This window comes from Pseudophryne corroboree, chromosome 8, assembly GCF_028390025.1.
Source record: "Pseudophryne corroboree isolate aPseCor3 chromosome 8, aPseCor3.hap2, whole genome shotgun sequence".
NCBI lineage: Eukaryota > Metazoa > Chordata > Amphibia > Anura > Myobatrachidae > Pseudophryne > Pseudophryne corroboree.
In genome coordinates, this window is record NC_086451.1 from 54,609,276 (window position 1) to 54,635,912 (window position 26,637).

General features: G+C 48.0%; 1 protein-coding gene across 2 annotated transcripts in view; it reads right to left on the reverse strand.

Moving 5' to 3' along the window:
• LOC134948436 (ras-related protein Rab-7a-like) overlaps positions 1-19,221 on the reverse strand; it is a 35,435-nt gene extending 16,214 nt beyond the window's left edge. Inside the window, exons 1-4 of one of the 2 annotated variants that reach the window (XM_063936396.1) lie at positions 18,828-19,218; positions 9,846-9,942; positions 1,280-1,406; positions 265-483 (exon numbers count right to left, since the gene is read on the reverse strand). In XM_063936396.1, the coding sequence (XP_063792466.1) occupies positions 265-483; positions 1,280-1,406; positions 9,846-9,892 (393 nt within the window). In that variant the 5' untranslated portion in view covers positions 9,893-9,942; positions 18,828-19,218. Of the gene's footprint in view, positions 1-264; positions 484-1,279; positions 1,407-9,845; positions 9,943-18,827 lie in introns of both variants that reach the window. The other variant, XM_063936397.1, reaches the window with a different exon arrangement.
• Between the last annotated feature and the right edge of the window lie 7,416 nt (positions 19,222-26,637).

Sequence of the window (26,637 nt, forward strand, 5' to 3'; positions counted from 1 at the left end):
GCAGATGAATTAGAGGGACGGCCCACCATGTAGCCGTTGGGTTGGAGATATACAGGGTACACCGATCATTGCTGGGAATATGAACAATAGAATCTCCATTGCTCCAATGCCCAGCAATGGATGTTCATAATGGTAGCTATATAATATAATGTTATCTCCTTTTTTTGTTAATCATATATTGTTGTTTTGTTTGTTTTTTTGGTAGAAAACCTCCATGAAGCAAACTGTAGAAGTGATTAATGCGGTGCAAAGCCACATACTGACCTGACGTTCTTCTAGGTCTGTCTTATTGGCAATGACCACGAAGGGGAATTTTTCTGGGTTTAGAGGATCAGCTTGTATCAAGAACTCCTTGTGCCAGGTATCGAGAGCTTCGAAAGAAGTTGGGGATGTAACATCAAACACCAAGATGCAGCAGTCCGTGCACCTGTAAAGCGCAGCTCCGAGGGACTGAAAACGCTCCGTGCCCGCGGTGTCCCAGATCTAGGAGAAAGTTGGATAATTGTGACTGTTGAAGATATTCACTAGTTACATGTATTACAGTCGGGCGACATCTAGAAAAACTGGAATGGCAATTTGTTTAGCAAGAGAATAATTTCTCCGTTGTTGTCCCATTTTCATAACTATCCTCAAATGTTCTCCTTCCGTTGTCCCACGAAACACAGCAGCTCCACTTGTATTAACAAAGGTCCCATGCCTTGTGTGGTCACTACTGGCTGTCCTGTTGCCACACCGCTGTGTCTCATACAATGACCTTCTATGGCCAGGCATAGGCCGGCACCTAGTGTGGCTGAATCTCTGGGGTAGCAGACATCATATCATCACATCTACCACCTACCTACCAACATAACCTATACGTCCTTTTCATGTACTGGCAAAAGTTGCCTTCGGATGTGTGGGCAAGTGATTTAATTTGGGGCCTGACCTTCCAGAGATTAATGGTTTATGGTTCTTACATAGGAATTCATCTGAACTGGAGTCACCAAAGCAGATGCATCGCATATTACATCCCGCCACTTATTGCATGCTAGCTGCGCTTATTACACCATATGCATGAATAATGCGCATATAAACATACAGGACCAGGAAGTCCTACTGTGGATGCACACAAGGTGTCAGAGTTTTGACTACATTTTACCTTTAGTACGTTCCGACCCAAGACTTTGTAGATGGACTTCTAAAATGTCATGTGAATTTGCCTGAGGAACCTGACTACATAGTAATGTTGTTTATTATATATACTGTTCTTTCTTGGAGTTTAGCATGTCCTTAGGCTTACCTGAACAATCGCCAGCTTGTCATCTACTCGCAGTTCCTTTGTGAAGAAGTCAGCTCCTATGGTCGCTCTGTAGTGGTTGGTGAAGCGGCTACTGACGTACTGGTTCATCAGTGCTGATTTCCCCACTCTGCGGCAACAGAATACGCACACATCAATGGGGGATTCTTTATATGGCCTGAACTGAAGATTACTGAATGGCTTATGTCATGTGAGATACAGTACATAAAAATAAGCAAAGACCAAACGATGATGTTTAATGTGCGCTATTCTTACAGCTCATATCCAGAAATAGCCATGAGCATCAGCTGTGCACTTCTGTGGCAGGTTATGGACCTCGCATAGGGGGTTTTGGACTGTATGCCATAGACCAGAGGCTGTTACACGGATGAATGTGGTAGGGATGGGACTAAACCAGCAGAGCATCGGACCGTATGTGAAAGACTTATGAGGAGACTTGCCACTTCAAAGGACAGCCCTCCAAGCATCTGTGCATGCTGGAACAGCACCGCAGTGTAATTCCTAGCCAAGTCTTGAGCTTCCAGTTCAAAGAGTAAAAAAAAGTGATAAAATATGCTGCAATCTGTATAAAATAAAGCATTTTTATCATCTGCGCTATCGCCATACTGAGATGACAGTAAGAGCGTTGCGGCAAGATGTGCCGCAGCAATCCTTAAATACTCTTCCTTTCTGCAGTAACCTGGGGAATCATTACTGCAGCTGGGTCTACCATGTTACAAATGGGTTGGGTATGGAATCCCGGCGGTCAGAATGCCGGCAGTGGGGCAAGTGCTAAAAAGCCCCTATCTGGTTTTATTCCCACTCTATGGGTGTCATGGACACCCACGAGTGGGAATAGCCCTGGTGCAGCTGTCGGCGGTCCGGATCCCAGCATTGGTATTCTAACTGTCAGGATCCCGATCGCCGGGATATAAACTACATCCCTTACTGACAAGTATGTGTGAGACACAAAAGAAAAGGATTTTTTTCTGAACCGTTTGCCCGTGTGGCGCAATGCAGCCCGTCCACTACAAATACCAAAGTAAAAATCACCAATTTTACAAAAGTAGCATACAGTACAAAAGAATGGGGTGGTATCTGTCTATGTACAGGGCGCAAAAATTATTAATTAAATGGAATACATCCCTTTTGTTATCGAGGAAACGACATATCCTTCGTATTGGCAACTTAGGGGTTTCTCTGATTTGTTCTTCCTCCTCTCGTAGAACCATACGGTATCCCCGATGTTCATAGAAAACAGAATCAAAGGAAAAAATGTGTAGGACAATTTTGCACCAATTTAATTATTTCCACAACTCAGGAAAATGAAAGGGCGTACCCCACTCACACAGAAACAAGTGAGTGGAAACCCATAAAGGTATCTTTCAATTGGATAAATCTCTTTAAAGTATTGGAGCCTAGATCTCGAAAGCGTACCCAAAACTCACAATGGTGAAATGAAGATAAATCACATAAAGGTATCTTTTAAGAACTTTGAATCTGTCAGATGCGTACCCCAACTTACACAATTTGCAGTTGGAACATATACATAAAGGTATCTTTTGGATTTTCTACCATCAAAAAAATGCGTACCACAACTCACTGAATATGTAGATATTAGACTCCTATCATGGTATCTTTATCCACGGTCACAGGAAGTTTATTCAACACAGGATACACGATAAAAAACAGGAAAAGATTCCTCTTTGTTTGATTAAAACAGAGGATTTATTTTCCAAATACATCCAAAAAAACAGAACATTTTTTCTTCTTAAAAATATGATAAGCAGCAGAATAAAAATAGCAGAATAAAAGTGGATCCAATTCTGGTCGTCCAAAACTACTCACAGTACCAGAACAAATGGATAAAGATACCATGATAGGAGTCTAATATCTACATATTCAGTGAGTTGTGGTACGCATTTTTTTGATGGTAGAAAATCCAAAATATACCTTTATGTATATGTTCCAACTGCAAATTGTGTAAGTTTGGGTACGCATCTGACAGATTCAAAGTTCTTAAAAGATACCTTTATGTGATTTATCATCATTTCACCATTGTGAGTTTTGGGTACGCTTTCGAGATCTAGGCTCCAATACTTTAAAGAGATTTATCCAATTGAAAGATACCTTTATGGGTTTCCACTCACTTGTTTCTGTGTGAGTGGGGTACGCCCTTTCATTTTCCTGAGTTGTGGAAATAATTAAATTGGTGCAAAATTGTCCTACACATTTTTTCCTTTGATTCTGTTTTCTATGAACATCGGGGATACCGTATGGTTCTACGAGAGGAGGAAGAACAAATCAGAGAAACCCCTAAGTTGCCAATAATAAGAATTTACTTACCGATAATTCTATTTCTCGGAGTCCGTAGTGGATGCTGGGGTTCCTGAAAGGACCATGGGGAACAGCGGCTCCGCAGGAGACAGGGCACAAAAAGTAAAGCTTTAGGATCAGGTGGTGTGCACTGGCTCCTCCCCCTATGACCCTCCTCCAAGCCTCAGTTAGGATACTGTGCCCGGACGAGCGTACACAATAAGGAAGGATTTTGAATCCCGGGTAAGACTCATACCAGCCACACCAATCACACTGTACAACCTGTGATCTGAACCCAGTTAACAGTATGATAACAGCGGAGCCTCTGAAAAGATGGCTCACAACAATAATAACCCGATTTTTGTAACTATGTACAAGTATTGCAGATAATCCGCACTTGGGATGGGCGCCCAGCATCCACTACGGACTCCGAGAAATAGAATTATCGGTAAGTAAATTCTTATTTTCTCTATCGTCCTAGTGGATGCTGGGGTTCCTGAAAGGACCATGGGGATAATACCAAAGCTCCCAAACGGGCGGGAGAGTGCGGATGACTCTGCAGCACCGAATGAGAGAACTCCAGGTCCTCCTTAGCCAGGGTATCAAATTTGTAGGATTTTACCAACGTGTTTGCCCCTGACTAAATAGCCGCTCGGCAAAGTTGTAAAGCCGAGACCCCTCGGGCAGCCGCCCAAGATAAGCCCACCTTCCTTGTGGAATGGGCATTTACATATTTTGGCTGCGGCAGGCCTGCCACAGAATGTGCAAGCTGAATTGTATTACACATCCAACTAGCAATAGTCTGCTTAGAAGCAAGAGCACCCAGTTTGTTGGGTGCATACAGGATAACAGCAAGTCAGTTTTCCTGACTCCAGCCGTCCTGGAACCTATATTTACAGGGCCCTGACAACATCTAGCAACCTGGAGTCCTCCAAGTCCCTAGTAGGCGCAAGGCACCAAAATAAGCTGGTTCAGGTGAAACACTGACACCACCTTAGGGAGAGAACTGGGGACGAGTCCGCAGCTCTGCCCTGTCCAAATGGACAACCAGATATGGGCTTTTTTGAGAAAAAAACCACCAATTTGACACTCGCCTGGTCCAGGCCAGGGCCAAGAGCATGGTCACTTTTCATGTGAGATGCTTCAAATCCACAGATTTGACTGGTTTTAAACCAATGTGATTTGAGGAATCCCAGAACTACGTTGAGATCCCACAGTGCCACTGGAGGCACAAAAGGGGGTTGTATATGCAATACTCCCTTGACAAACTTCTGGACTTCAGGAACTGAAGCCACTTCTTTCTGGAAGAAAATCGACAGGGCCGAAATTTGAACCTTAATGGACCCCAATTTGAGGCCCATAGACACTCCTGTTTGCAGGAAATGCAGGAATCGACCGAGTTGAAATTTCTTCGTGGGGCCTTTCTGGCCTCACACCACGCAACATATTTTTGCCACATGTGGTGATAATGTTGTGCGGTCACCTCCTTTCTGGCTTTGACCAGGGTAGGAATGACCTCTTCCGGAATGCCTTTTTCCCTTAGGATCCGGCGTTCCACCGCCATGCCGTCAAACGCAGCTGCGGTAAGTCTTGGAACAGACATGGTACTTGCTGAAACAAGTCCCTTCTTAGCGGCAGAGGCCATAAGTCCTCTGTGAGCATCTCTTGAAGTTCCGGGTACCAAGTCCTTCTTGGCCAATCCGGAGCCATGAGTATAGTTCTTACTCCTCTACGTCTTATAAGTCTCAGTACCTTAGGTATGAGAAGCAGAGGATGGAACACATACACCGACTGGTACATCCATGGTGTTACCAGAACGTCCACAGCTATTGCCTGAGGGTCTCTTAACCTGGCGCAATACCTGTCCCGTTTTTTGTTCAGACGGGACGCCATCATGTCCACCTTTGGTATTTCCCAACGGTTTACAATCATGTGGAAAACTTCCCGATGAAGTTTCCACTCTGCCGGGTGGAGGTCGTGCCTGCTGAGGAAGTCTGCTTCCCAGTTTCCATTCCCGGAATGAAACACTGCTGACAGTGCTATCACATGATTTTCCGCCCAGCGAAAAGTCCTTGCAGTCTTTGCCATTGCCCTCCTGCTTCTTGTGCCGCCCTGTCTATTTACGTGGGCGACTGCCGTGATGTTTTTCCCACTGGATCAATACCGGCTGACCTTGAAGCAGAGGTCTTGCTAAGCTTAGAGTATTATAAATTTACCCTTAGCTCCAGTATATTTATGTGGAGAAAAGTCTCCAGACTTGATCACACTCCCTGGAAATTTTTTCCTTGTGTGACTGCTCCCCAGCCTCTCGGGCTGGCCTCTGTGGTCACCAGCATCCAATCCTGAATGCCGAATCTGCGGCCCTCTAGAAGATGAGCACTCTGTAACCACCACAGGAGAGACACCCTTGTCCTTGGATATAGGGTTATCCGCTGATGCATCTGAAGATGCGATCCGGACCATTTGTCCAGCAGATCCCACTGAAAAATTCTTGCGTGAAATCTGCCGAATGGAATTGCTTCGTAGGAAGTCACCATCTTTACCAGGACCCTTGTGCAATGATGCACTGATTTTAGGAGGTTCCTGACTAGCTCGGATAACTCCCTGGCTTTCTCTTTCGGGAGAAACACCTTTTTCTGGACTGTGTCCAGAATCATCCCTAGGCACAGCAGACTTGTCGTCGGGATCAGCTGCGATTTTGGAATATTTAGAATCCACCCGTTCTGTTGTAGCAGTATCCGAGATAGTGCTACTCCGACCTCCAACTGTTCCCTGGACTTTGCCCTTATCAGGAGATCGTCCAAGTAAGGGATAATTAAGACGCCTTTTCTTCGAAGAAGAATCATCATTTCGGCCATTACCTTGGTAAAGACCCGGGGTGCCGTGGACAATCCAAACGGCAGCGTCTGAAACTGATAGTGACAGTTCTGTACCACGAACCTGAGGTACCCTTAGTGAGAAGGGCAAATTTTGGACATGGAGGTAAGCATCCCTGATGTCTCGGGACACTATATAGTCCCCTTCTTCCTGGTTCGTTATCACTGCTCTGAGTGACTCCATCTTGATTTGAACCTTTGTAAGTGTTCAAATTTTTTTAGATTTAGAATAGGTCTCACCTAGCCTTCTGGCTTCAGTACCACAATATAATGTGGAATAATACCCCTTTTCTTGTTGTAGGAGGGGTAATTTGATTATCACCTGCTGGGAATACAGCTTGTGAATTGTTTCCCATACTGCCTCCTTGTCGGAGGGAGACCTTGGTAAACCAGACTTCAGGAGCCTGCGAAGGGGAAACGTCTCGACATTCCAATCTGTACCCCTGGGATACTACATGTAGGATCCAGGGGTCCTGTACGGTCCCAGCGTCATGCTGAGAGCTTGGCAGAAGCGGTGGAACGCTTCTGTTCCTGGGAATGGGCTGCCTGCTGCAGTCTTCTTCCCTTTCCTCTATCCCTGGGCAGATATGACTCTTATAGGGACGAAAGGACTGAGGCTGAAAAGACGGTGTTTTTTTCTGCAGAGATGTGACTTAGGGTAAAAACGGTGGATTTTCCAGCAGTTGCCGTGGCCACCAGGTCCGATGGACCGACCCCAAATAACTCCTCTTCCTTTATACGGCAATACACCTTTGTGCCGTTTGGAATCTGCATCACCTGACCACTGTCGTGTCCATAAACATCTTCTGGCAGATATGGACATCGCACTTACTCTTGATGCCAGAGTGCAAATATCCCTCTGTGCATCTCGCATATATAGAAAATGCATCCTTTAAATGCTCTATAGTCAATAAAATACTGTCCCTGTCAAGGGTATCAATATTTTTAGTCAGGGAATCCGACCAAGCCACCCCAGCTCTGCACATCCAGGCTGAGGCGATCGCTGGTCGCAGTATAACACCAGTATGTGTGTATATACTTTTTATGATATTTTCCAGCCTCCTGTCAGCTGGCTCCTTGAGGACGGCCCTATCTATAGACGGTACCGCCACTTGTTTTGATAAGCGTGTGAGCGCCTTATCCACCCTAAGGGGTGTTTCCCAACGCGCCCTAACTTCTGGCGGGAAAGGGTATACCGCCCATAATTTTCTATCGGGGGGAACCCACGCATCATCACACACTTCATTTAATTTATCTGATTCAGGAAAAACTACGGTAGTTTTTTCACATCCCACATAATACCCTCTTTTGTGGTACTTGTAGTATCAGAAATATGTAACACCTCCTTCATTGCCCTTAATGTGTGGCCCTAATAAGGAATACGTTTGTTTATTCACCGTCGACACTGGATTCAGTGTCCGTGTCTGTGTCGACCGACTAAAGTAAACGGGCGTTTTAAAACCCCTGACGGTGTTTCTGAGACGTCTGGACCGGTACTAATTGTTTGTCGGCCGTCTCATGTCGTCAACCGACCTTGCAGCGTGTTGACATTATCACGTAATTCCCTAATAAGCCATCCATTCCGGTGTCGACTCCCTAGAGAGTGACATCACCATTACAGGCAATTGCTCCGCCTCCTCACCAACATCGTCCTCATACATGTCGACACACACGTACCGACACACAGCACACACACAGGGAATGCTCTGATAGAGGACAGGACCCACTAGCCCTTTGGAGAAGACAGAGGGAGAGTTTGCCAGCACACACCAAAAACGCTATAATTATATAGGGACAACCTTATATAAGTGTTTTCCCTTATAGCATCTTTTATATATTTCTAACGCCAAATTAGTGCCCCCCCTCTCTGTTTTAACCCTGTTTCTGTAGTGCAGTGCAGGGGAGAGCCTGGGAGCCTTCCCTCCAGCCTTTCTGTGAGGGAAAATGGCGCTGTGTGCTGAGGAGATAGGCCCCGCCCCTTTTTCGGCGGGCTCGTCTCCCGCTCTTTAATGGATTCTGGCAGGGGTTAAATATCTCCATATAGCCCCCGGAGGCTATATGTGAGGTATTTTTAGCCAAAAAAGGTTTTCATTTGCCTCCCAGGGCGCCCCCCTCCCAGCGCCCTGCACCCTCAGTGACTGCCGTGTGAAGTGTGCTGAGAGGAAATGGCGCACAGCTGCAGTGCTGTGCGCTACCTTAAGAAGACTGAGGAGTCTTCTGCCGCCGATTCTGGACCTCTTCTCGTTTCAGCATCTGCAAGGGGGCCGGCGGCGAGGCTCCGGTGACCATCCAGGCTGTACCTGTGATCGTCCCTCTGGAGCTAATGTCCAGTAGCCAAAGAAGCCAATCCATCCTGCACGCAGGTGAGTTCACTTCTTCTCCCCTAAGTCCCTCGTTGCAGTGATCCTGTTGCCAGCAGGACTCACTGTAAAATAAAAAACCTAAGCTAAACTTTTCTAAGCAGCTCTTTAGGAGAGCCACCTAGATTGCACCCTTCTCGGCCGGGCACAAAAATCTAACTGAGGCTTGGAGGAGGGTCATAGGGGGAGGAGCCAGTGCACACCACCTGATCCTAAAGCTTTACTTTTTGTGCCCTGTCTCCTGCGGAGCCGCTGTTCCCCATGGTCCTTTCAGGAACCCCAGCATCCACTAGGACGATAGAGAAACGAAGGATATGTCGTTTCCTCGATAACGAAAGGGATGTATTCCATTTAATTAATAAGTATGTGTGAGAGAGAACAAAATTTTTTGAATCTTGGGACAACAGATCTTTTTGGACTTAGTAGTTTGCATTGTTCTGTTAAACAAAGGCTTCCTAAGATGTTTGGCTAGACGGTTAGAACAGCACAAAGGGGATACAGTCGTTGGGTCGACAGTCATTAGGTCGATAAGTCAAAAGGTCGACATGAGGTTTTTTTTTTTTTTAAATCTTCATTTTTTGGATTTTTCCATACTTGACGATCCACGTGGACTACGATTGGAACGGTAACCTGTGCTGAGCGAAGCGAGCCATGCGAGGGGACACGGTGCACTAATTGGGGTTCCCCGTCACTTTACGAAGAAAACAACACCAAAAAAAGTCCAAAAACTCATGTTGACCTTTTCACCTGTCGACCTAACTCCCTTGTCGTCCTAATGCCCATGCCGACCTTCAGTTGTCGACCTAATGACTGTCGACCTAAGTTGAGTTGACCCAACGACCCATACCCGCACAAAGTACAATCCTAGTAACCAGAATATCCAACCTGGCGGGGATAAACTTTATACACTATTCTAGATCATTCAAGTAGTAAAAAATGACGGCTAGGAGAACCATGGATGTATTGTGTACTGACGATATGCTATATACAGTACTGCGCAAAAAATAAACACCTTACCCTGCATTCCCGATTAATAGGACCTTGATATGTTGCTTTGAAAACATCTCCTAGTGGCTGGCAGAAAAAAACCCAACTTAACTATAAGTGGAAATACCTAACGGGATAAAGGAACACACAATGAGTATCACAAGGTTAAGATGTATTATTTCATGACGAGGGATCATCAAACAGGCAAATCTAAGAAAGGTAATATATATGCACCTATAAAGCTTCGCACCTAAACAGGTTTTATTTTAAACTTCAATCATTTTAATAAAAGATTTGGTAGAAACGAGGAGAAGAGGAGGGAGGGTTACAAAACATAAAACAAATATCTGGAGATAGATACATACAGGTGCAAATGTATAGGACACATAAAATGATACACACCATCAGCTATACAAATAACTGCAAAGGGAACTACATGGACTGGAAGAACCGGATAAGGGACGTACCAAATTTTTTATTTGCTCTTTTTTAAAAGAATGAAGATTATTTTTAACCTGAGCAGTGACTGTTGAACAAGAGGATAGTAGTGAGGGTTTTTTATCTGAGTCTTCACTAGAAATGACTGAGTATGATTTAATAGCTGTAAACTATGCAAGAGTCGCAGCAATGTAGCTTTGTACAACACCTCTTTCTCCTCCTTGTATAAACATAGGTGTACATTCACTTTCGGAAGTGCCTCTGAGCAAACACACCGCGTGACCACTTTCAGAGCTAAGGAAACGGATAGAAATATGCGTGGGACTTCAGATGCCTGTCTGTGACTATTTGGGGGGGGGGGGGGGGGGGGGGGGTGGGGGGGGGTTTCCTTTCCATTCCCCATATTCTGGGGATTGTATGTGAATCTATCTCCTATATAATAGTCCAGATCTGTGACTGTATGTATAACGCTGGGCGTGGCTAGGAGCTCTCATTGGGTTAGCGGCAGGTTTATCACACCCAGCCCAGAGCTGATTGGGCGGGAAATGCCCTCCCACACAGGTTACATCCAATGGGAGGTTCTGCTCTGTGGCTGCTGTGTGTTCCCAGAGCAGGATTAACAATGGGGCTGATGGAGCTGCAGCTCCAGGCCCACACCCCAAAATAGGCCAATTTCATCTGCAGCAAGTTTCTGCGTTGTAGATAGGGGAAAATCCTTTTACTGCAGCGCCTATGTCCTGCTGCCAGTCCGCCTGCCCCCTCTGGCATCAACAATCCCCACTCCCTAGCCGCGGCGCAGGTGGAACAAAAGCTGCTGTGGCCACCGGTGTAGATGTGTATGAAAGCGGCGCAGCGGAAGGTTTTCATAGCCCTCCCTGCGCCGCATACTCTCTGAGCCCCAGAGCCTCCTCTGCGTGTGATGCCACAGAAGTGCCTCCCCGCCACAGCCGCACCCAGATCCCCAGAGGCCATGACTCCCCAACACAGCACCTGGGCTGCCGGCCTGGAAGCCCGAGATGGCTAATGTAACGGACAGAGTGGGTGATATCGCGGAGGGTAACGTTTGGACACTGAATTAATGTAAAAGGTGACAAGCACTGTAATCTCACCTTTTACACTGATTCAGCGAGTTAGTCAGTTCTGCCAGCCAGTCATTATTGTTAGCGCTGGTGTCTCAACAACCCGCATTACAGGGAAGTAGACGCACTAAATAAACCACAGATCCCAGCAGCCCTTAGCGCCAAAGCATTCCGGCACTACGGCCTGCTGGGAGCTGTAGTTTATTGAGTGCATCTTCTTCCCTGTAATGCGGCGTTTTGGGACACCATCGCTAACAATAGTGATTGGCTGCTGTGCGAGTCTCCGGGAGAGCCACTGCCAAAGGGAGGATAGCAGCTTATCTGCTTCCAGGAGAAGCATTACCCGCCCATCCCCCACTCACAGTACTTCCGGGCCCCATCCACGGCACCCCCACACACCCCCTCCACCATCCGGGGTGGCTCTGGACCCCCACACCCACCCTCACCCGCGGCACCACTGCACCCGCCCCTCTCCCAGCCGCGGCACCACGGCAACCACTCCTCTCCCACTCGCGGTGGCTCCAGACCCCCCTACCCCACCCGCGTCACCCCCGCACCTGCCCCTCCCCCACCCGCGGCACTACCGTAGCAGCCCCTCCCCCTACAGCGGCACCCCCGGACCCCCTCCCCCATCCGCGTCTCCCTCGCACCCGCCACTCTCCCAACCACAGCACCTACTAGGTGATTCATCAGGCCCCGTGTGCGCTGTTCACGCCGTTGCAAGAGACTACGACCCCTTAACCATTGCACGCCCTTTGTCCGTGCAATATGTAACCACTCACACAATTATACTTGGAGGTAATACTCCATATAATAAAAATATTGCACGCCACAAGGGCGTGCAAGGGTTAAGGGGGCGTAGCCCCTTACGACGGTGTGAAGAGCGCCCGTAGGGCGCGATGAATCACCTAGTATTTTAATAAAAATATGTATGTACACATTCTTGTCAAAGATAATAAGAATTTACTTACCGATAATTCTATTTCTCGGAGTCCGTAGTGGATGCTGGGGTTCCTGAAAGGACCATGGGGAATAGCGGCTCCGCAGGAGACAGGGCACAAAAGTAAAGCTTTTACAGGTCAGGTGGTGTGTACTGGCTCCTCCCCCTATGACCCTCCTCCAGACTCCAGTTAGGTACTGTGCCCGGACGAGCGTACACAATAAGGGAGGATTTTGAATCCCGGGTAAGACTCATACCAGCCACACCAATCACACCGTACAACTTGTGATCTAAACCCAGTTAACAGTATGATAACAGAGGAGCCTCTGAAAGATGGCTTCCTAAACAATAACCCGAATTAGTTAACAATAACTATGTACAAGTATTGCAGATAATCCGCACTTGGGATGGGCGCCCAGCATCCACTACGGACTCCGAGAAATAGAATTATCGGTAAGTAAATTCTTATTTTCTCTATCGTCCTAAGTGGATGCTGGGGTTCCTGAAAGGACCATGGGGATTATACCAAAGCTCCCAAACGGGCGGGAGAGTGCGGATGACTCTGCAGCACCGAATGAGAGAACTCCAGGTCCTCCTTTGCCAGGGTATCAAATTTGTAAAAATTTACAAACGTGTTCTCCCCTGACCACGTAGCTGCTCGGCAGAGTTGTAATGCCGAGACCCCTCGGGCAGCCGCCCAAGATGAGCCCACCTTCCTTGCGGAATGGGCCTTAACAGATTTAGGCTGTGGCAGGCCTGCCACAGAATGTACAAGTTGAATTTTGTTACAAAACCAACGAGCAATCGACTGCTTAGAAGCAGGTGCACCCAACTTGTTGGGTGCATACAGTATAAACAGCGAGTCAGATTTTCTGACTCCAGCCGTCCTTTAAATGTATATTTTTAAGGCTCTGACAACGTCCAACAACTTGGAGTCCTTCAAGTCGTCTGTAGCCGCAGGCACTACAATAGGCTGGTTCAGGTGAAACGCTGATACCACCTTAGGGAGAAAATGCGGACGCGTCCGCAGCTCTGCCCTATGTCGAATGGAAAATTATATAAGGGCTTTTATAAGACAAAGCCGCCAGTTCAGATACTCTCCCGGCCGAAGCCAGGGCCAGTAACATAGTCACTTTCCATGTGAGATATTTCAAATCCACATTCTTTAGTGGTTCAAACCAATTGGATTTGAGGAAATCTAAAACTACATTTAGATCCCACGGTGCCACCTTAGGCACCACAGGAGGCTGTATATGCAGTACTCCTTTGATAAAAATCTGGACCTCAGGGACTGAGGCCAATTCTTTGTGGAAGAATATTGATAGGGCCGAAATTTGAACCTTAATAGATCCCAATTTGAGACCCATAGACAATCCTGATTGCAGGAAATGTAGGAAAACGACCCAGTTGAAATTCCTCCATCGGAGCACTCCGCTGCTCGCACCACGCAACATATTTTCGCCAAATACGGCGATAATGCTTCGCGGTGACTTCCTTCCTTGCCTTTATCAAGGTAGGAATGACTTCTTCTGGAATGCCTTTTCCTTTTAGGATCTGGCATTCAACGCCATGCCGTCAAACGCAGCCGCGGTAAGTCTTGAAAAAGACAAGGACCCTGCTGAAGCAGGTCCCTTCTCAGAAGTAGAGGCCACGGATCGTCCGTGACCATCTCTTGAAGTTCCGGGTACCAAGTCCTTCTTGGCCAATCCGGAGCCACTAGTCTTACTCCTCTTTGCCGTATAATCCTCAATACCTTTGGTATGAGAGGCAGAGGAGGAAACACATATACCGACTGGTACACCCAAGGTGTTACCAGCGCGTCCACAGCTATTGCCTGCGGATCTCTTGACCTGGCGCAATACCTGTCCAGTGTTTTGTTGAGGCGAGACGCCATCATGTCCACCATTGGTTTTACCCAACGGTTTAATAGCATGTGGAAAACTTCTGGATGAAGTCCCCACTCTCCCGGGTGAAGGTCGTGTCTGCTGAGGAAGTCTGCTTCCCAGTTGTCCACGCCCGGGATGAATACTGCTGACAGTGCTATCACGTGATTCTCCGCCCAGCGAAGGATCCTGGCAGCTTCTGCCATTGCCCTCCTGCTTCTTGTGCCGCCCTGTCTGTTTACATGGGCGACTGCCGTGATGTTGTCCGACTGGATCAACACCGGTCTTCCTTGAAGCAGAGGTTCCGCCTGGCTTAGAGCATTGTAGATTGCTCTTAGTTCCAGAATGCTTATGTGAAGAGACTTTTTCAGGCTCGACCACACTCCCTGGAAATTTCTTCCCTGTGTGACTGCTCCCCAGCCTCTCAGGCTGGCATCCGTGGTCACCAGGATCCAATCCTGCATGCCGAATCTGCGGCCCTCCAATAGATGAGCCTCCTGCAACCACCACAGAAGGGATACCCTTGTCCTCGGCGACAGGGTTATCCGCAGGTGCATCTGAAGATGCGACCCTGACCATTTGTCCAACAGATCCCTTTGCATGGAATCTGCCGAAAGGGATTGCTTCGTAAGAAGCTACCATTTTTTTCCCAGGACTCTTGTGCATTGATGTACAGACACCTTTCCTGGTTTTAGGAGGTTCCTGACCAGGTCAGATAACTCCTTGGCTTTTTCTTCGGGAAGAAAAACCTTTTTCTGAACTGTGTCCAGAATCATCCCCAGGAACAGCAGACGAGTTGTCGGCATTAATTGGGATTTTGGAATATTCAGAATCCATCCGTGCTGCTTTAGCACCTCTTGAGATAGTGCTAAACCCATCTCTAGCTGTTCTCTGGACCTTGCCCTTATTAGGAGATCGTCCAAGTATGGGATAATTAATACGCCTTTTCTTCGAAGAAGAAATATTATCTCGGCCATTACCTTTGTAAAGACCCGAGGTGCCGTGGACAAACCAAACGGCAGCGTCTGAAACTGATAGTGACAGTTTTGTACAACGAACCTGAGGTACCCCTGGTGTGAGGGGTAATTGGAACGTGGAGATACGCATCCTTGATGTCCAAGGATACCATAAAGTCCCCTTCTTCCAGGTTCGCTATCACTGCTCTGAGTGACTCCATCTTGAACTTGAACTTCTTTATGTATAGGTTCAAGGACTTCAGATTTAGAATAGGCCTTACCGAGCCATCCGGCTTCGGTACCACAAATAGAGTGGAATAATACCCCTTCCCTTGTTGTAGAAGAGGTACCTTGACTATCACCTGCTGAGAATACAGCTTGTGAATGGCTTCCAAAACCGTCTCCCTTTCTGAGGGGGACGTTGGTAAAACAGACTTCAGGAAACGGCGAGGTGGCTCTGTCTCTAATTTCAACCTGTACCCCTGAGATATTATCTGCAGGATCCAGGGATTTACCTGCGAGTGAGCCCACTGCGCGCTGTAATTTTTGAGACGACCGCCTACCGCCCCCGAGTCCGCTTGCGAAGCCCCAGCGTCATGCTGAGGCTTTTGTAGAAGCCGGGGAGGGCTTCTGTTCCTGGGAAGGAGCTGCCTGTTGCTGTCTCTTCCCTCGTCCTCTGCCTCGTGGCAGATATGAATAGCCCTTTGCTCTCTTATTTTTAAAGGAACGAAAGGGCTGCGGTTGAAAGGTCGGTGCCTTTTTCTGTTGGGGAGTGACTTGAGGTAGAAAGGTGGATTTCCCGGCCGTAGCCGTGGCCACCAAATCCGATAGACCGACCTCAAATAACTCCTCTACGCATCGCCTGTCCACTGTCGTGTCCATAAAGCTCTTCTGGCCGAAATGGACATAGCACTTACCCGTGATGCCAGTGTGCAGATATCTCTCTGTGCATCACGCATATAAAGAAATGCATCCTTTATTTGTTCTAACGACAGTAAAATATTGTCCCTGTCCAGGGTATCAATATTTTCGATCAGGGACTCTGACCAAACTACCCCAGCACTGCACATCCAGGCAGTCGCAATAGCTGGTCGTAGTATAACACCTGCATGTGTGTATATACCTTTTTGGATATTTTCCATCCTCCTATCTGATGGATCTTTAAGTGCGTCCGTCTCAGGAGAGGGTAACGCCACTTGTTTTGATAAGCGTGTTAGCGCTTTGTCCACCCTAGGAGGTGTTTCCCAGCGCTCCCTAACCTCTGGCGGGAAAGGGTATAAAGCCAATAACTTCTTTGAAATTAGCAGTTTTTTATCGGGGCACCCCACGCTTCATCACACACGTCATTTAATTCTTCTGATTCGGTAAAAACTACTGGTAGTTTTTTCACACCCCACATAATACCCTGTTTAGTGGTACCTGTAGTATCAGCTAAATGTAACATCTCCTTTATTGCCAAAATCATATAACGTGTGGCCCTACTGGAAAATACGGTTGATTCGTCACCTTCACCACCGGAATCAGTGCCTGTGTCTGGGTCTGTGTCGACCGACTGAGGCAAGGGACGTTTTACAGCCCCTGACGGTGTTTGAGGCGTCTGGACAGACACTAATTGAGTGTCCGGCCGCCTCATGTCGGCAAACGACTGCTTAAGCGAGTTGACGCTATCCCGTAATTCCACAAATAAAGGCATCCATTCTGGTGTCGACCCCCTAGGAGGTGACATCCTCATATTTGGCAATTGCTCCGCCTCCACACCAATAACGTCCTCATACATGTCGACACACACGTACCGACACACAGCAGACACACAGGGAATGCTCTATACGAAGACAGGACCCACTAGCCCTTTGGGGAGACAGAGGGAGAGTCTGCCAGCACACACCAAAAAACGCTATATATGACAGGGATAGCCTTATGATTAAGTGCTCCCTTATAGCTGCTTTTATATTAATATATATTGCCATTTATTCTGCCCCCCCTCTCTGTTATACCCTGTTTCTGTAGTGCAGTGCAGGGGAGAGACCTGGGAGCCTTCCTGACCAGCGGAGCTGTGACAGAAAATGGCGCCGTGTGCTGAGGAGATAGGCCCCGCCCCTTTTTCGGCGGGCTCGTCTCCCGCTATTTAGTACATTTAGGCAGGGGTAAATATCTCCATATAGCCTCTGGGGCTATATGTGAGGTATTTTTAGCCTTTTTAAAGGTTTTCATTTGCCTCCCAGGGCGCCCCCCCCCAGCGCCCTGCACCCTCAGTGACTGCCGTGTGAAGTGTGCTGAGAGGAAAATGGCGCACAGCTGCAGTGCTGTGCGCTACCTTAAGAAGACTGCAGGAGTCTTCAGCCGCCGATTCTGAACCTCTTCTTGCTTCAGCATCTGTGAGGGGGCCGGCGGCGTGGCTCCGGTGACCATCCAGGCTGTACCTGTGATCGTCCCTCTGGAGCTTCATGTCCAGTAGCCAAGAAGCCAATCCATCCTGCACGCAGGTGAGTTCACTTCTTCTCCCCTCTGTCCCTCGTTGCAGTGATCCTGTTGCCAGCAGGAATCACTGTAAAATAAAAAACCTAAGCTAAACTCTCTAAGCAGCTCTTTATGAGAGCCACCTAGAATTGCACCCTTCTCGGCCGGGCACAAAAATCTAACTGGAGTCTGGAGGAGGGTCATAGGGGGAGGAGCCAGTACACACCACCTGACCTGTAAAAGCTTTACTTTTGTGCCCTGTCTCCTGCGGAGCCGCTATTCCCCATGGTCCTTTCAGGAACCCCAGCATCCACTTAGGACGATAGAGAAATTACTACTTTAACCCTTATTTTGGTGGTATCCTTACAATATTTTTGTGTGCAGATTTAAATCATAACACCTGGGCACTAGCACGTCACACCGAGCTGTAACACACAGGAACTAACAGTCCCAGCGGGATCAGTACTAAAAGCCGCCGGTCGAAATCCCGACGCCGGAATCCCGACCACACAATCCCGACAGGGGTGGCGAGCGGAACGCAGCCCCTTGCGGGCTCGCTTCGCTTGCCACGCTGAGGGCACGGTGCCTCGCTACGCTCGGCACACTATTATATTCTCCCTCTATGGGTGTCGTGGACACCCACGGAGGGAGAATATGTCGGGATTGTGGCGGTCGGGAATCTGGCGTCGGTATTTCGACCGCCGGGATCCCATCCAGTGGGATATTGACCGCATCCCATCCCAGCATCACTTTTGGCCCAGTAGCATATTACAGGTGACTTCAGGCTCCACACACTCCAGCAGGCACTGAACAGTGCACACCCCACACCCCACTGTCACTGCATGCCAGAATTACAACTGGATAGTGTTACTATGTGTACAAATTAAATGAAATCATGAATAATGTAATCATTTAAAAACTTCCTTCCTTTTATTTTTGCTCACAAACGTAAGATCCATACAGTTTACAGCATGCATACCTTGGTAGAGAGAAGCAACCTGAGTCCTCCCCTCGCTGTCCTGAGGTTACCTGTAATCTGCTGTGGAGTCTTGGAGAGTTAACGTGGAGATAAAGTACAAGCCAATCAGCTCCTAACTGTCATGTTGCAGGGTTTGTAAAAGAGTGACAGTTCGGAGCTGATTGGCTGGCACTTTATCCAAGTCCACTTTATTACATACTGTAGACAAATACTGTACAATCTCTCTGTAGTACATCGCTCAGAGACACAATACAAGCCCAGATCAGATCTTAGTACATACCTCCTGTGCGAGGTTCCTGGGTTGACTGCAGTCTTTGTATTAGAAGAAGGCTGCGGAGGTCATGCTGGCTGTCCCTGGTTCTTCCTCAGGACATGTGATGAGAGCCGGAGCAGAGCTGTATACAGCGCTGTGCACACAGCCAGCAACAGGCGGGAGATGTCTCTTTAAACACGAGGAGCCTTTAACACGGTAGAGTCCGGAAGCAGCCTGGCATGAAGCGCAGGGAAAGCGTAACCTGCTTGCCCAGATGCCAAGGCACAGTCTCCACCATATAGAGGCGGCGGGTCAGCACCGTCATAAGCGCTCTGATCACACAAGCGCCTGACTCTAGCTGTACACAGGGCAGGAGTTGTGTTGCTGTAATAGGTGTTTACTCTTGTAAAACAAAACTCAACCTAGAACAAATGTCTACACTGCTTCCCAGATGAGGGCTGCCAGGATTGTGAGCAGTCACTGCGCATGTCACAGGTTAGTACACATGCATGAAGAGCAGAAACTGTATTTCTCTTACGTCCTAGAGGATGCTGGGGACTCCGTAAGGACCATGGGGTATAGACGGGCTCCGCAGGAGATAGGGCACCTAAAAAGAACTTTGACTATGGGTGAGCACTGGCTCCTCCCTCTATGCCCCTCCTCCAGACCTCAGTTAGATCTTGTGCCCAGAGGAGAATGGGTGCACTGCAGAGAGCTCTCCAGAGTTTTCTGTTGAAGAAGAATTTTGTTAGTTTTTTTATTTTCAGGGAGTCCTGTTGGCAACAGGCTCCCTGCATCGTGGGACCGAGGAGAGAGAAGCAGAGCTGGCTTGTCAAGTTGGGCACTGTTTCTAAGGCTACTGGACACCATTAGCTCCAGAGGGAGTCGGAACACAGGTCTCACCTGGGGTTCGTCCCGGAGCCGCGCCGCCGTCCTCCTCACAGATGCCGAAGATAGAAGCCGGATAGAGAAGGCAGAAGACATCTTAGGCGGCAGAAGACATCAGATCTTCATGAGGTACCGCTGCGCGCCATTGCTCCCAGTCACACACACACAGAGCAGCACTGAAGGGTGCAGGGCGCAGGGGGGGGGCGCCCTGGGCAGCAATAAACCTCACATTTTGGCCAAATACAGTTTGATTAGGCTGCGGAGGCAGTAAATCTATGATCCCCCGCCATTTTATTGAAAAATCACTGGGACCGAAGCCCGCCGTCGGGTGGGCGGGGCTTGATCCTCAGCACTAACCAGCGCCATTTTCTCCACATCTCTCCCCTGCTGAACTTCACAGGCTTGAAAAAGAGGAGGGGGGCACATTAGCGACGCAGTGAGTGGGAATTGGCATATTATACATAAAAAAGCGCTATCTCGACATATTTTTTCCAGTGTTTTTAAGTGGTGGCATACTCTCTCTCTGTCTCTCCTTAGGACCTGGTTGGGGTTTTGTCCCCTTATAGGTTAATCCCTGTGTGTGTGGGGTGTCGGTACGTGTGTGTCGACATGTCTGAGGCGGAAGGCTTCACCAAGGAGGAGGTGGAGCAAATGAGTGGTGTGTCCCCGTCGGTTGTGCCGACTCCAGATTGGATAGACATGTGGCATATGTTGAATGCAAGTGTGGCATATTTACATAAAAGGCTTGATAAGGCTGATTTAGGGGGGACATCAGGGGGTCAATCCTCGGATTGGACCGACTCACAGGGCCCGTCGGGGTCTCAAAAGCGTCCCTTAACACAAGACACTACTACCAACACGGATTCTGATTCCAGTGTCGACTATGACGAAGTAAAATTGCACCCTAGGGTGACTAAAACCATTCAGGGTATGATTGTGGCAATAAGGGATGTGTTGCATATTGTGGATGAACCCTCGGTCCCCGACACAAGGGTACACATGTTTAAGGAAAAGAAACAGATTATTAACTTTCCCACATCTCATGAATTAAATGAATTCTTTGGAAAAGCTTGGGAGACTCCGGATAAGAGACCGCAGATCCCCAAAATAATTTATATGGCATACCCCTTCCCTAAGCAGGACAGGGAAATTTGGGAATCACCCCCCACTGTGGACAAGGCCCTGACGCGCTTGTCCAAGAAAGTGGCGCTACCGTCTCCTGACACAGCAGCCCTTAAGGACCCTGCAGATCGCAGGCAAGAAACTACCTTAAAGTGTATTTATTCTCATACGGGGGCTGTGCTACGACCGACAGTTGCGTCGGCTTGGGTGTGTAGCGCAATTGCAGCTTGGACAGATGAGCTGACAGATCAATTTGATAATATGGATACTATATTCTTAACTCTAGTCCATATTAAAGACGCAGTCTTATTTATGAGGGATGCTCAAAGGAACATTGGATTGCTAGCTTCTAGGGCCAATGCCATGTCTGTCTCAGCGAGAAGATCCTTAGGACTCGCCAATGGACGGGTGATGCGGATTCCAAAAAACATATGGAAGTACTACCCTATAAGGGTGATGTATTGTTTGGGGATGGGCTGACGGACCTGGTTTCCACAGCTACAGCAGGTAAATCTAATTTTTCACCATATATTCCCCAACAGCAAAAGAAAGTAACACCCTATCAGATGCAGTCCTTTCGGTCGCACAAGTCCAAAAGAGGTCGGGGATCCTCTTTCCTTGCCAGAAGTAAGGGCAGAGGCAAGAGAGCACCTGCTTCGGCAGGTGCCCAGGAACAAAAGTCCTCCCCGGCTACTCCAAAACCCACAGCATAACGCTGGGGCTCCCCTGAGGGAGTCTGCACCGGTGGGGGCACGTCCTCGACTTTTCAGTCAGGCCTGGGTCAGTTCGGACCTGAATCCCTGGGTGTTGGAAATAGTTTCCCAGGGTTACAAATTGGAATTCGAGGAGGTGCCCCTGCGCCGATTTTTCAAATCGGCCCTACCAGCTTCCACATCGGAAAGGGATATAGTGTTAGCTGCAATTCAAACGCTGTGTATATAGCAAGTGATAATCAAGGTTCCCCTGCACCAGTAGGGAAGAGGTTACTACTCAACCCTATTTGTGGTCCCGAAACCGGACGGTTCGGTCAGACCTATTTTGAATCTGAAATCCCTAAACCTGTACATAAAAAAGATTCAGATTCAAAATGGAATCTCTCAGAGCGATAATAGCCAACATGGAGGAGGGGGAGTTTATGGTGTCTCTGGACATAAAGGATGCGTACCTTCATGTCCCCATATATGCCCCCCATCAGGAATACCTGAGATTCGCTGTACAGGATTGTCATTACCAATTTCAGACGTTGCCGTTTGGATTCTCCACGGCCCCGAGGATTTTCACCAAGATAATGGCGGAAATGATGGTGGTCCTGCGCAAGCATGGAGTCACAATTATCCCATACTTGGACGATCTCCTGATAAAAGCGAGATCAAGGGAGAAATTGCTGAGCAGTGTGGCGCTCTCTCTGAGAGTGCTCCAGCAACACGGTTGGATTTTAAATCTACCAAAGTCACAGTTGATTCCGACAACTCGACTACCGTTCCTAGGTATGATACTGGATACGGAACAAATGAAGGTCTTCCTCCCAATAGAGAAAGCCCAAGACATCCAGAACATGGTCAAAGACCTGCTAAAACCGAAGAGGGTGTCAGTTCACCAATGCACTTGAGTTCTGGGGAAAATGGTGGCGGCCTACGAGGCCATTCCCTTCGGAAGGTTCCATGCAAGGACTTTTCAATGGGACCTTCTGGACAAGTGGTCCGGGTCCCATCTGCACTTACATCGGAAAATAACTCTGTCCCCAGGGACCAGAGTGTCCCTCCTGTGGTGGTTGCAAAGTGCTCACCTCCTAGAGGGTCGCAGGTTCGGAATTCAGGATTGGATCCTGGTTACCACGGACGCGAGCCTCCGAGGATGGGGAGCGGTCACACAGGGAAAACAATTTCAGGGTCTTTGGTCAGACCAAGAGTCCTGTCTACACATCAGTGTGTTGGAACTCAGGGCCATTTACAACGGCCTTCGATAAGCAGAGAGTTTTCTTCGAAACCTACCGGTTCTGATTCAATCAGACAATGTCACAGCAGTGGCTCATGTGAACCGCCAAGGCGGGACAAGAAGCAGAGTCGCAATGGCGGAAGCCACAAGGATCCTTAGCTGGGCAGAAAATCATGTAAGCGCTCTGTCAGCTGTCTTCATTCCGGGAGTGGACAACTGGGAAGCAGACTTCCTCAGCAGACACGATCTCCATCCAGGAGAGTGGGGACTTCATCAAGAAGTCTTTGCAGACGTAACACGTCTTTGGGGAACTCCTCAAATAGACATGATGGCGTCACGCCTCAACAAAAAACTTCGGAGGTATTGCGCCAGGTCTCGGGACCCTCAGGCAGTAGCAGTAGACGCTCTGGTAACACCGTGGGTGTTCAAATCGGTCTACGTGTTTCCTCCTCTTCCTCTCAAAGGTGTTGAGGATCATAAGACGAAGAAGAGTACGAAAGATACTCGTTGTCCCAGACTGGCCTCGAAGGGCCTGGTACTCGGATCTACAAGAGATGCTCACAGGAGATCCCTGGCCTCTTCCTCTGAGGGAAGACCTGTTGCAGCAGGGGCCCTGTGTATTTTAAGACTTACCGCGGTTTCGTTTGACGGCATGGCGGTTGAACGCCGAATCCTAGCGAAAAAGGGGATTCCGGAAGAGGTCATCCCTACTCTAATAAAGGCTAGGAAGGAGGTGACGATAAAACATTATCACCGTATCTGGCGAAAGTATGTGTCTTGGTGTGAGACCAAGAATGCACCTACGGAAGATTTTCATCTGGGTCGTCTTCTCCACTTCCTACAGACAGGAGTGGATATGGGCCTGAAATTAGGCTCTGTTAAGGTACAGATTTCGGCCCTCTCGATTTTCTTTCAAAAGGAATTGGCTTCTCTTCCAGAAGTCCAGACGTTTGTAAAGGGAGTGCTGCACATTCAGCCCCCTTTTGTGCCTCCAGTAGCACCATGGGACCTGAACGTGGTGTTGCAGTTCCTAAAATCACACTGGTTTGAACCACTTAACAAGGTTGAGTTGAAATTTCTTACCTGGAAGGTGGTCATGTTGTTGGCCTTAGCATCGGCAAGGCGAGTGTCAGAATTGGCGGCTTTGTCACACAAGAGCCCCTACTTGATTTTCATGTGGATTGAGCTGAACTGAGGACACGTCCGCAATTTTTGCCTAAAGTGGTTTCTTCGTTCCATATGAATCAACCTATTGTGGTGCCTGTGGCTACAAGTGACCTGGAGGATTCCAGATCCCTGGACGTAGTCAGGGCCTTAAAAATTTATGTAGCCAGGACGGCTAGAATTAGGAAAACAGAGGCTCTGTTTGTCCTGTATGCGGCCAGTAAGATTGGCGCTCCTGCTTCGAAGCAGACTATTGCTCGCTGGATCTGTAATACGATTCAGCAGGCTCACTCTACGGCTGGATTGCCGGTACCAAATTCGGTTAAGGCCCATTCCACTAGGAAGGTGGGCTCTTCTTGGGCGGCTGCCCGAGGCGTCTCGGCATTACAACTGTGCCGAGCGGCGACTTGGTAGGGGTCAAACACTTTTGCTAAATTCTACAAGTGTGATACCCTGGCTGATGAGGACCTAGCGTTTGCTCAGTCGGTGCTGCAGAGTCATACGCACTCTCCCGCCCGATTGGATGCTTTGGTATAAACCCCATGGTCCTTACGGAGTCCCCAGCATCCTCTAGGACGTAAGAGAAAATAAGATTTTAAACCTACCGGTAAATCTATTTCTCCTAGTCCGTAGAGGATGCTGGGTGCCCGTCCCAGTGCGGAAACTCTGCAAGACTTGTATATAGTTGTTGCTTACATAAGGGTTATGTTACAGTTGACATCGGTCTTGGGCCGTTACTGTTGTTTGTTCATACTGTTAACTGGTTATGTATGTTCCAGGTTACATGGTATGATTGGTGTGGGCTGGTATGAATCTTGCCCTTGGATTGCTAAATCCTGCCTTGTATTGTCCATCTCCTCTGGGCACAGTTCTCTAACTGAGGTCTGGAGGAGGGGCATAGAGGGAGGAGCCAGTGCACACCCATAGTCAAAGTTCTTTTTATGTGCCCTATCTCCTGCGGAGCCCGTCTATACCCCATGGTCCTTACGGAGTCCCCAGCATCCTCTATGGACTAGGAGAAATAGATTTACCGGTAGGTTTAAAATCTTATTATCACAGGTAATACATATGTATGCAGAGCAGTCACTGTGTATGTCACAGGTAAACACATATGCATGCAGAGCAGTCACTGTGTATGTCACAGGTAAACACATGCATGCAGAGCAGTCACTGTGTATGTCACAGGGAAACATATGTATGCAGAGCAGTCACTGTGTATGTCACAGGGAAACATATGTATGCAGAGCAGTCACTGTGTATGTCACAGGTAAATACATATGCATGCAGAGCAGTCACTGTGTATGTCACAGGGAAACACATATGCATGCAGAGCAGTCACTGTGTATGTCACAGTATGCAGAGCAGTCACTGTATGTCACAGGGAAACATATGTATGCAGAGCAGTCACTGTGTATGTCACAGGTAAACACATGCATGCAGAGCAGTCACTTTGTATGTCACAGTATGCAGAGCAGTCACTGTATGTCACAGGTAAATACATATGTATGCAGAGCAGTCACTGTGTATGTCACAGGTAAATACATATGCATGCAGAGCAGTCACTGTGTATGTCACAGGTAAATACATATGCATGCAGAGCAGTCACTGTGTATGTCACAGGGAAACATATGTATGCAGAGCAGTCACTGTGTATGTCACAGGGAAACATGTATGCAGAGCAGTCACTGTATGTCACAGGGAAACACATATGCATGCAGAGCAGTCACTTTGTATGTCACAGTATGCAGAGCAGTCACTGTATGTCACAGGTAAATTCATATGACTGCAGAGCAGTCACTGTGTATGTCACAGGTAAACACATGCATGCAGAGCAGCTACTGTGTATGTTATTATTATTTATTATCCTTTATTTATATGGCGCCACAAGGGTTCCGCAGCGCCCAATTACAGAGTACATAAACAAATAATCAAACAGGAAAACAGCAACTTACAGTTGATGACAGTATAGGACAAGTACAGGGTAAATAAACATAGTTACATCAGCAGATGACACTGGAATAAGTATCAGGTGGCAGAAGACTGCTGGATTTGGTGCAGTTGAAGATTATTAAAGTAAGAAAAAGATAAGCACATAAGGGAAGAGGGCCCTGCTCGAGAGAGCTTACATTCTAAAGGGGAGGGGTAGACAGACAGGGGTGACACAGACAGGGTACATAGAGAGCGTAGAACAGAGGGTTAGGATGAGATTTGGCTGGGTTTGGTGAAGAAGTGGGTCTTGAGAGCCCATTTGAAGTTTTGTAGAGAGGTGGAGAGTCTGAGGGGGAGAGGTAGGGAATTCCAGAGAAATGGAGCAGCACGTGAAAAATCATGGAGATAGGAGTGGGAGGAATTAATCAAAAGACAGGAGAGTCAGAGTGCATTAGCAGAGCGAAGAAGACGGGTGGGAGTGTAAAAGGTGATAAGGTCAGAGATGTAGATGGGAGAGGAGTGGGTGAGGGCTTTGTAAGTGAGTGTGAGACGCTTGAAATGGATTCTGAATGGGAAGGGGAGCCAGTGAAGGTCTTGTAAGAGAGGAGAGGTGGACGTAGTGCGTTTGGTGAGGAAAATGAGCCAGGCAGCAGCATTGAGGATAGATTGGAGTGGAGAGAGTTACTTGTCAGGAATGCCAGTCAGGAGGAGATTACAGTAGTCCAGTCTGGAGATGACCAGTAAGTGGGTAAGAGTCTTAGTAGCATCCTGGGTCAGAAACGGTCTGATCCTGGAAATA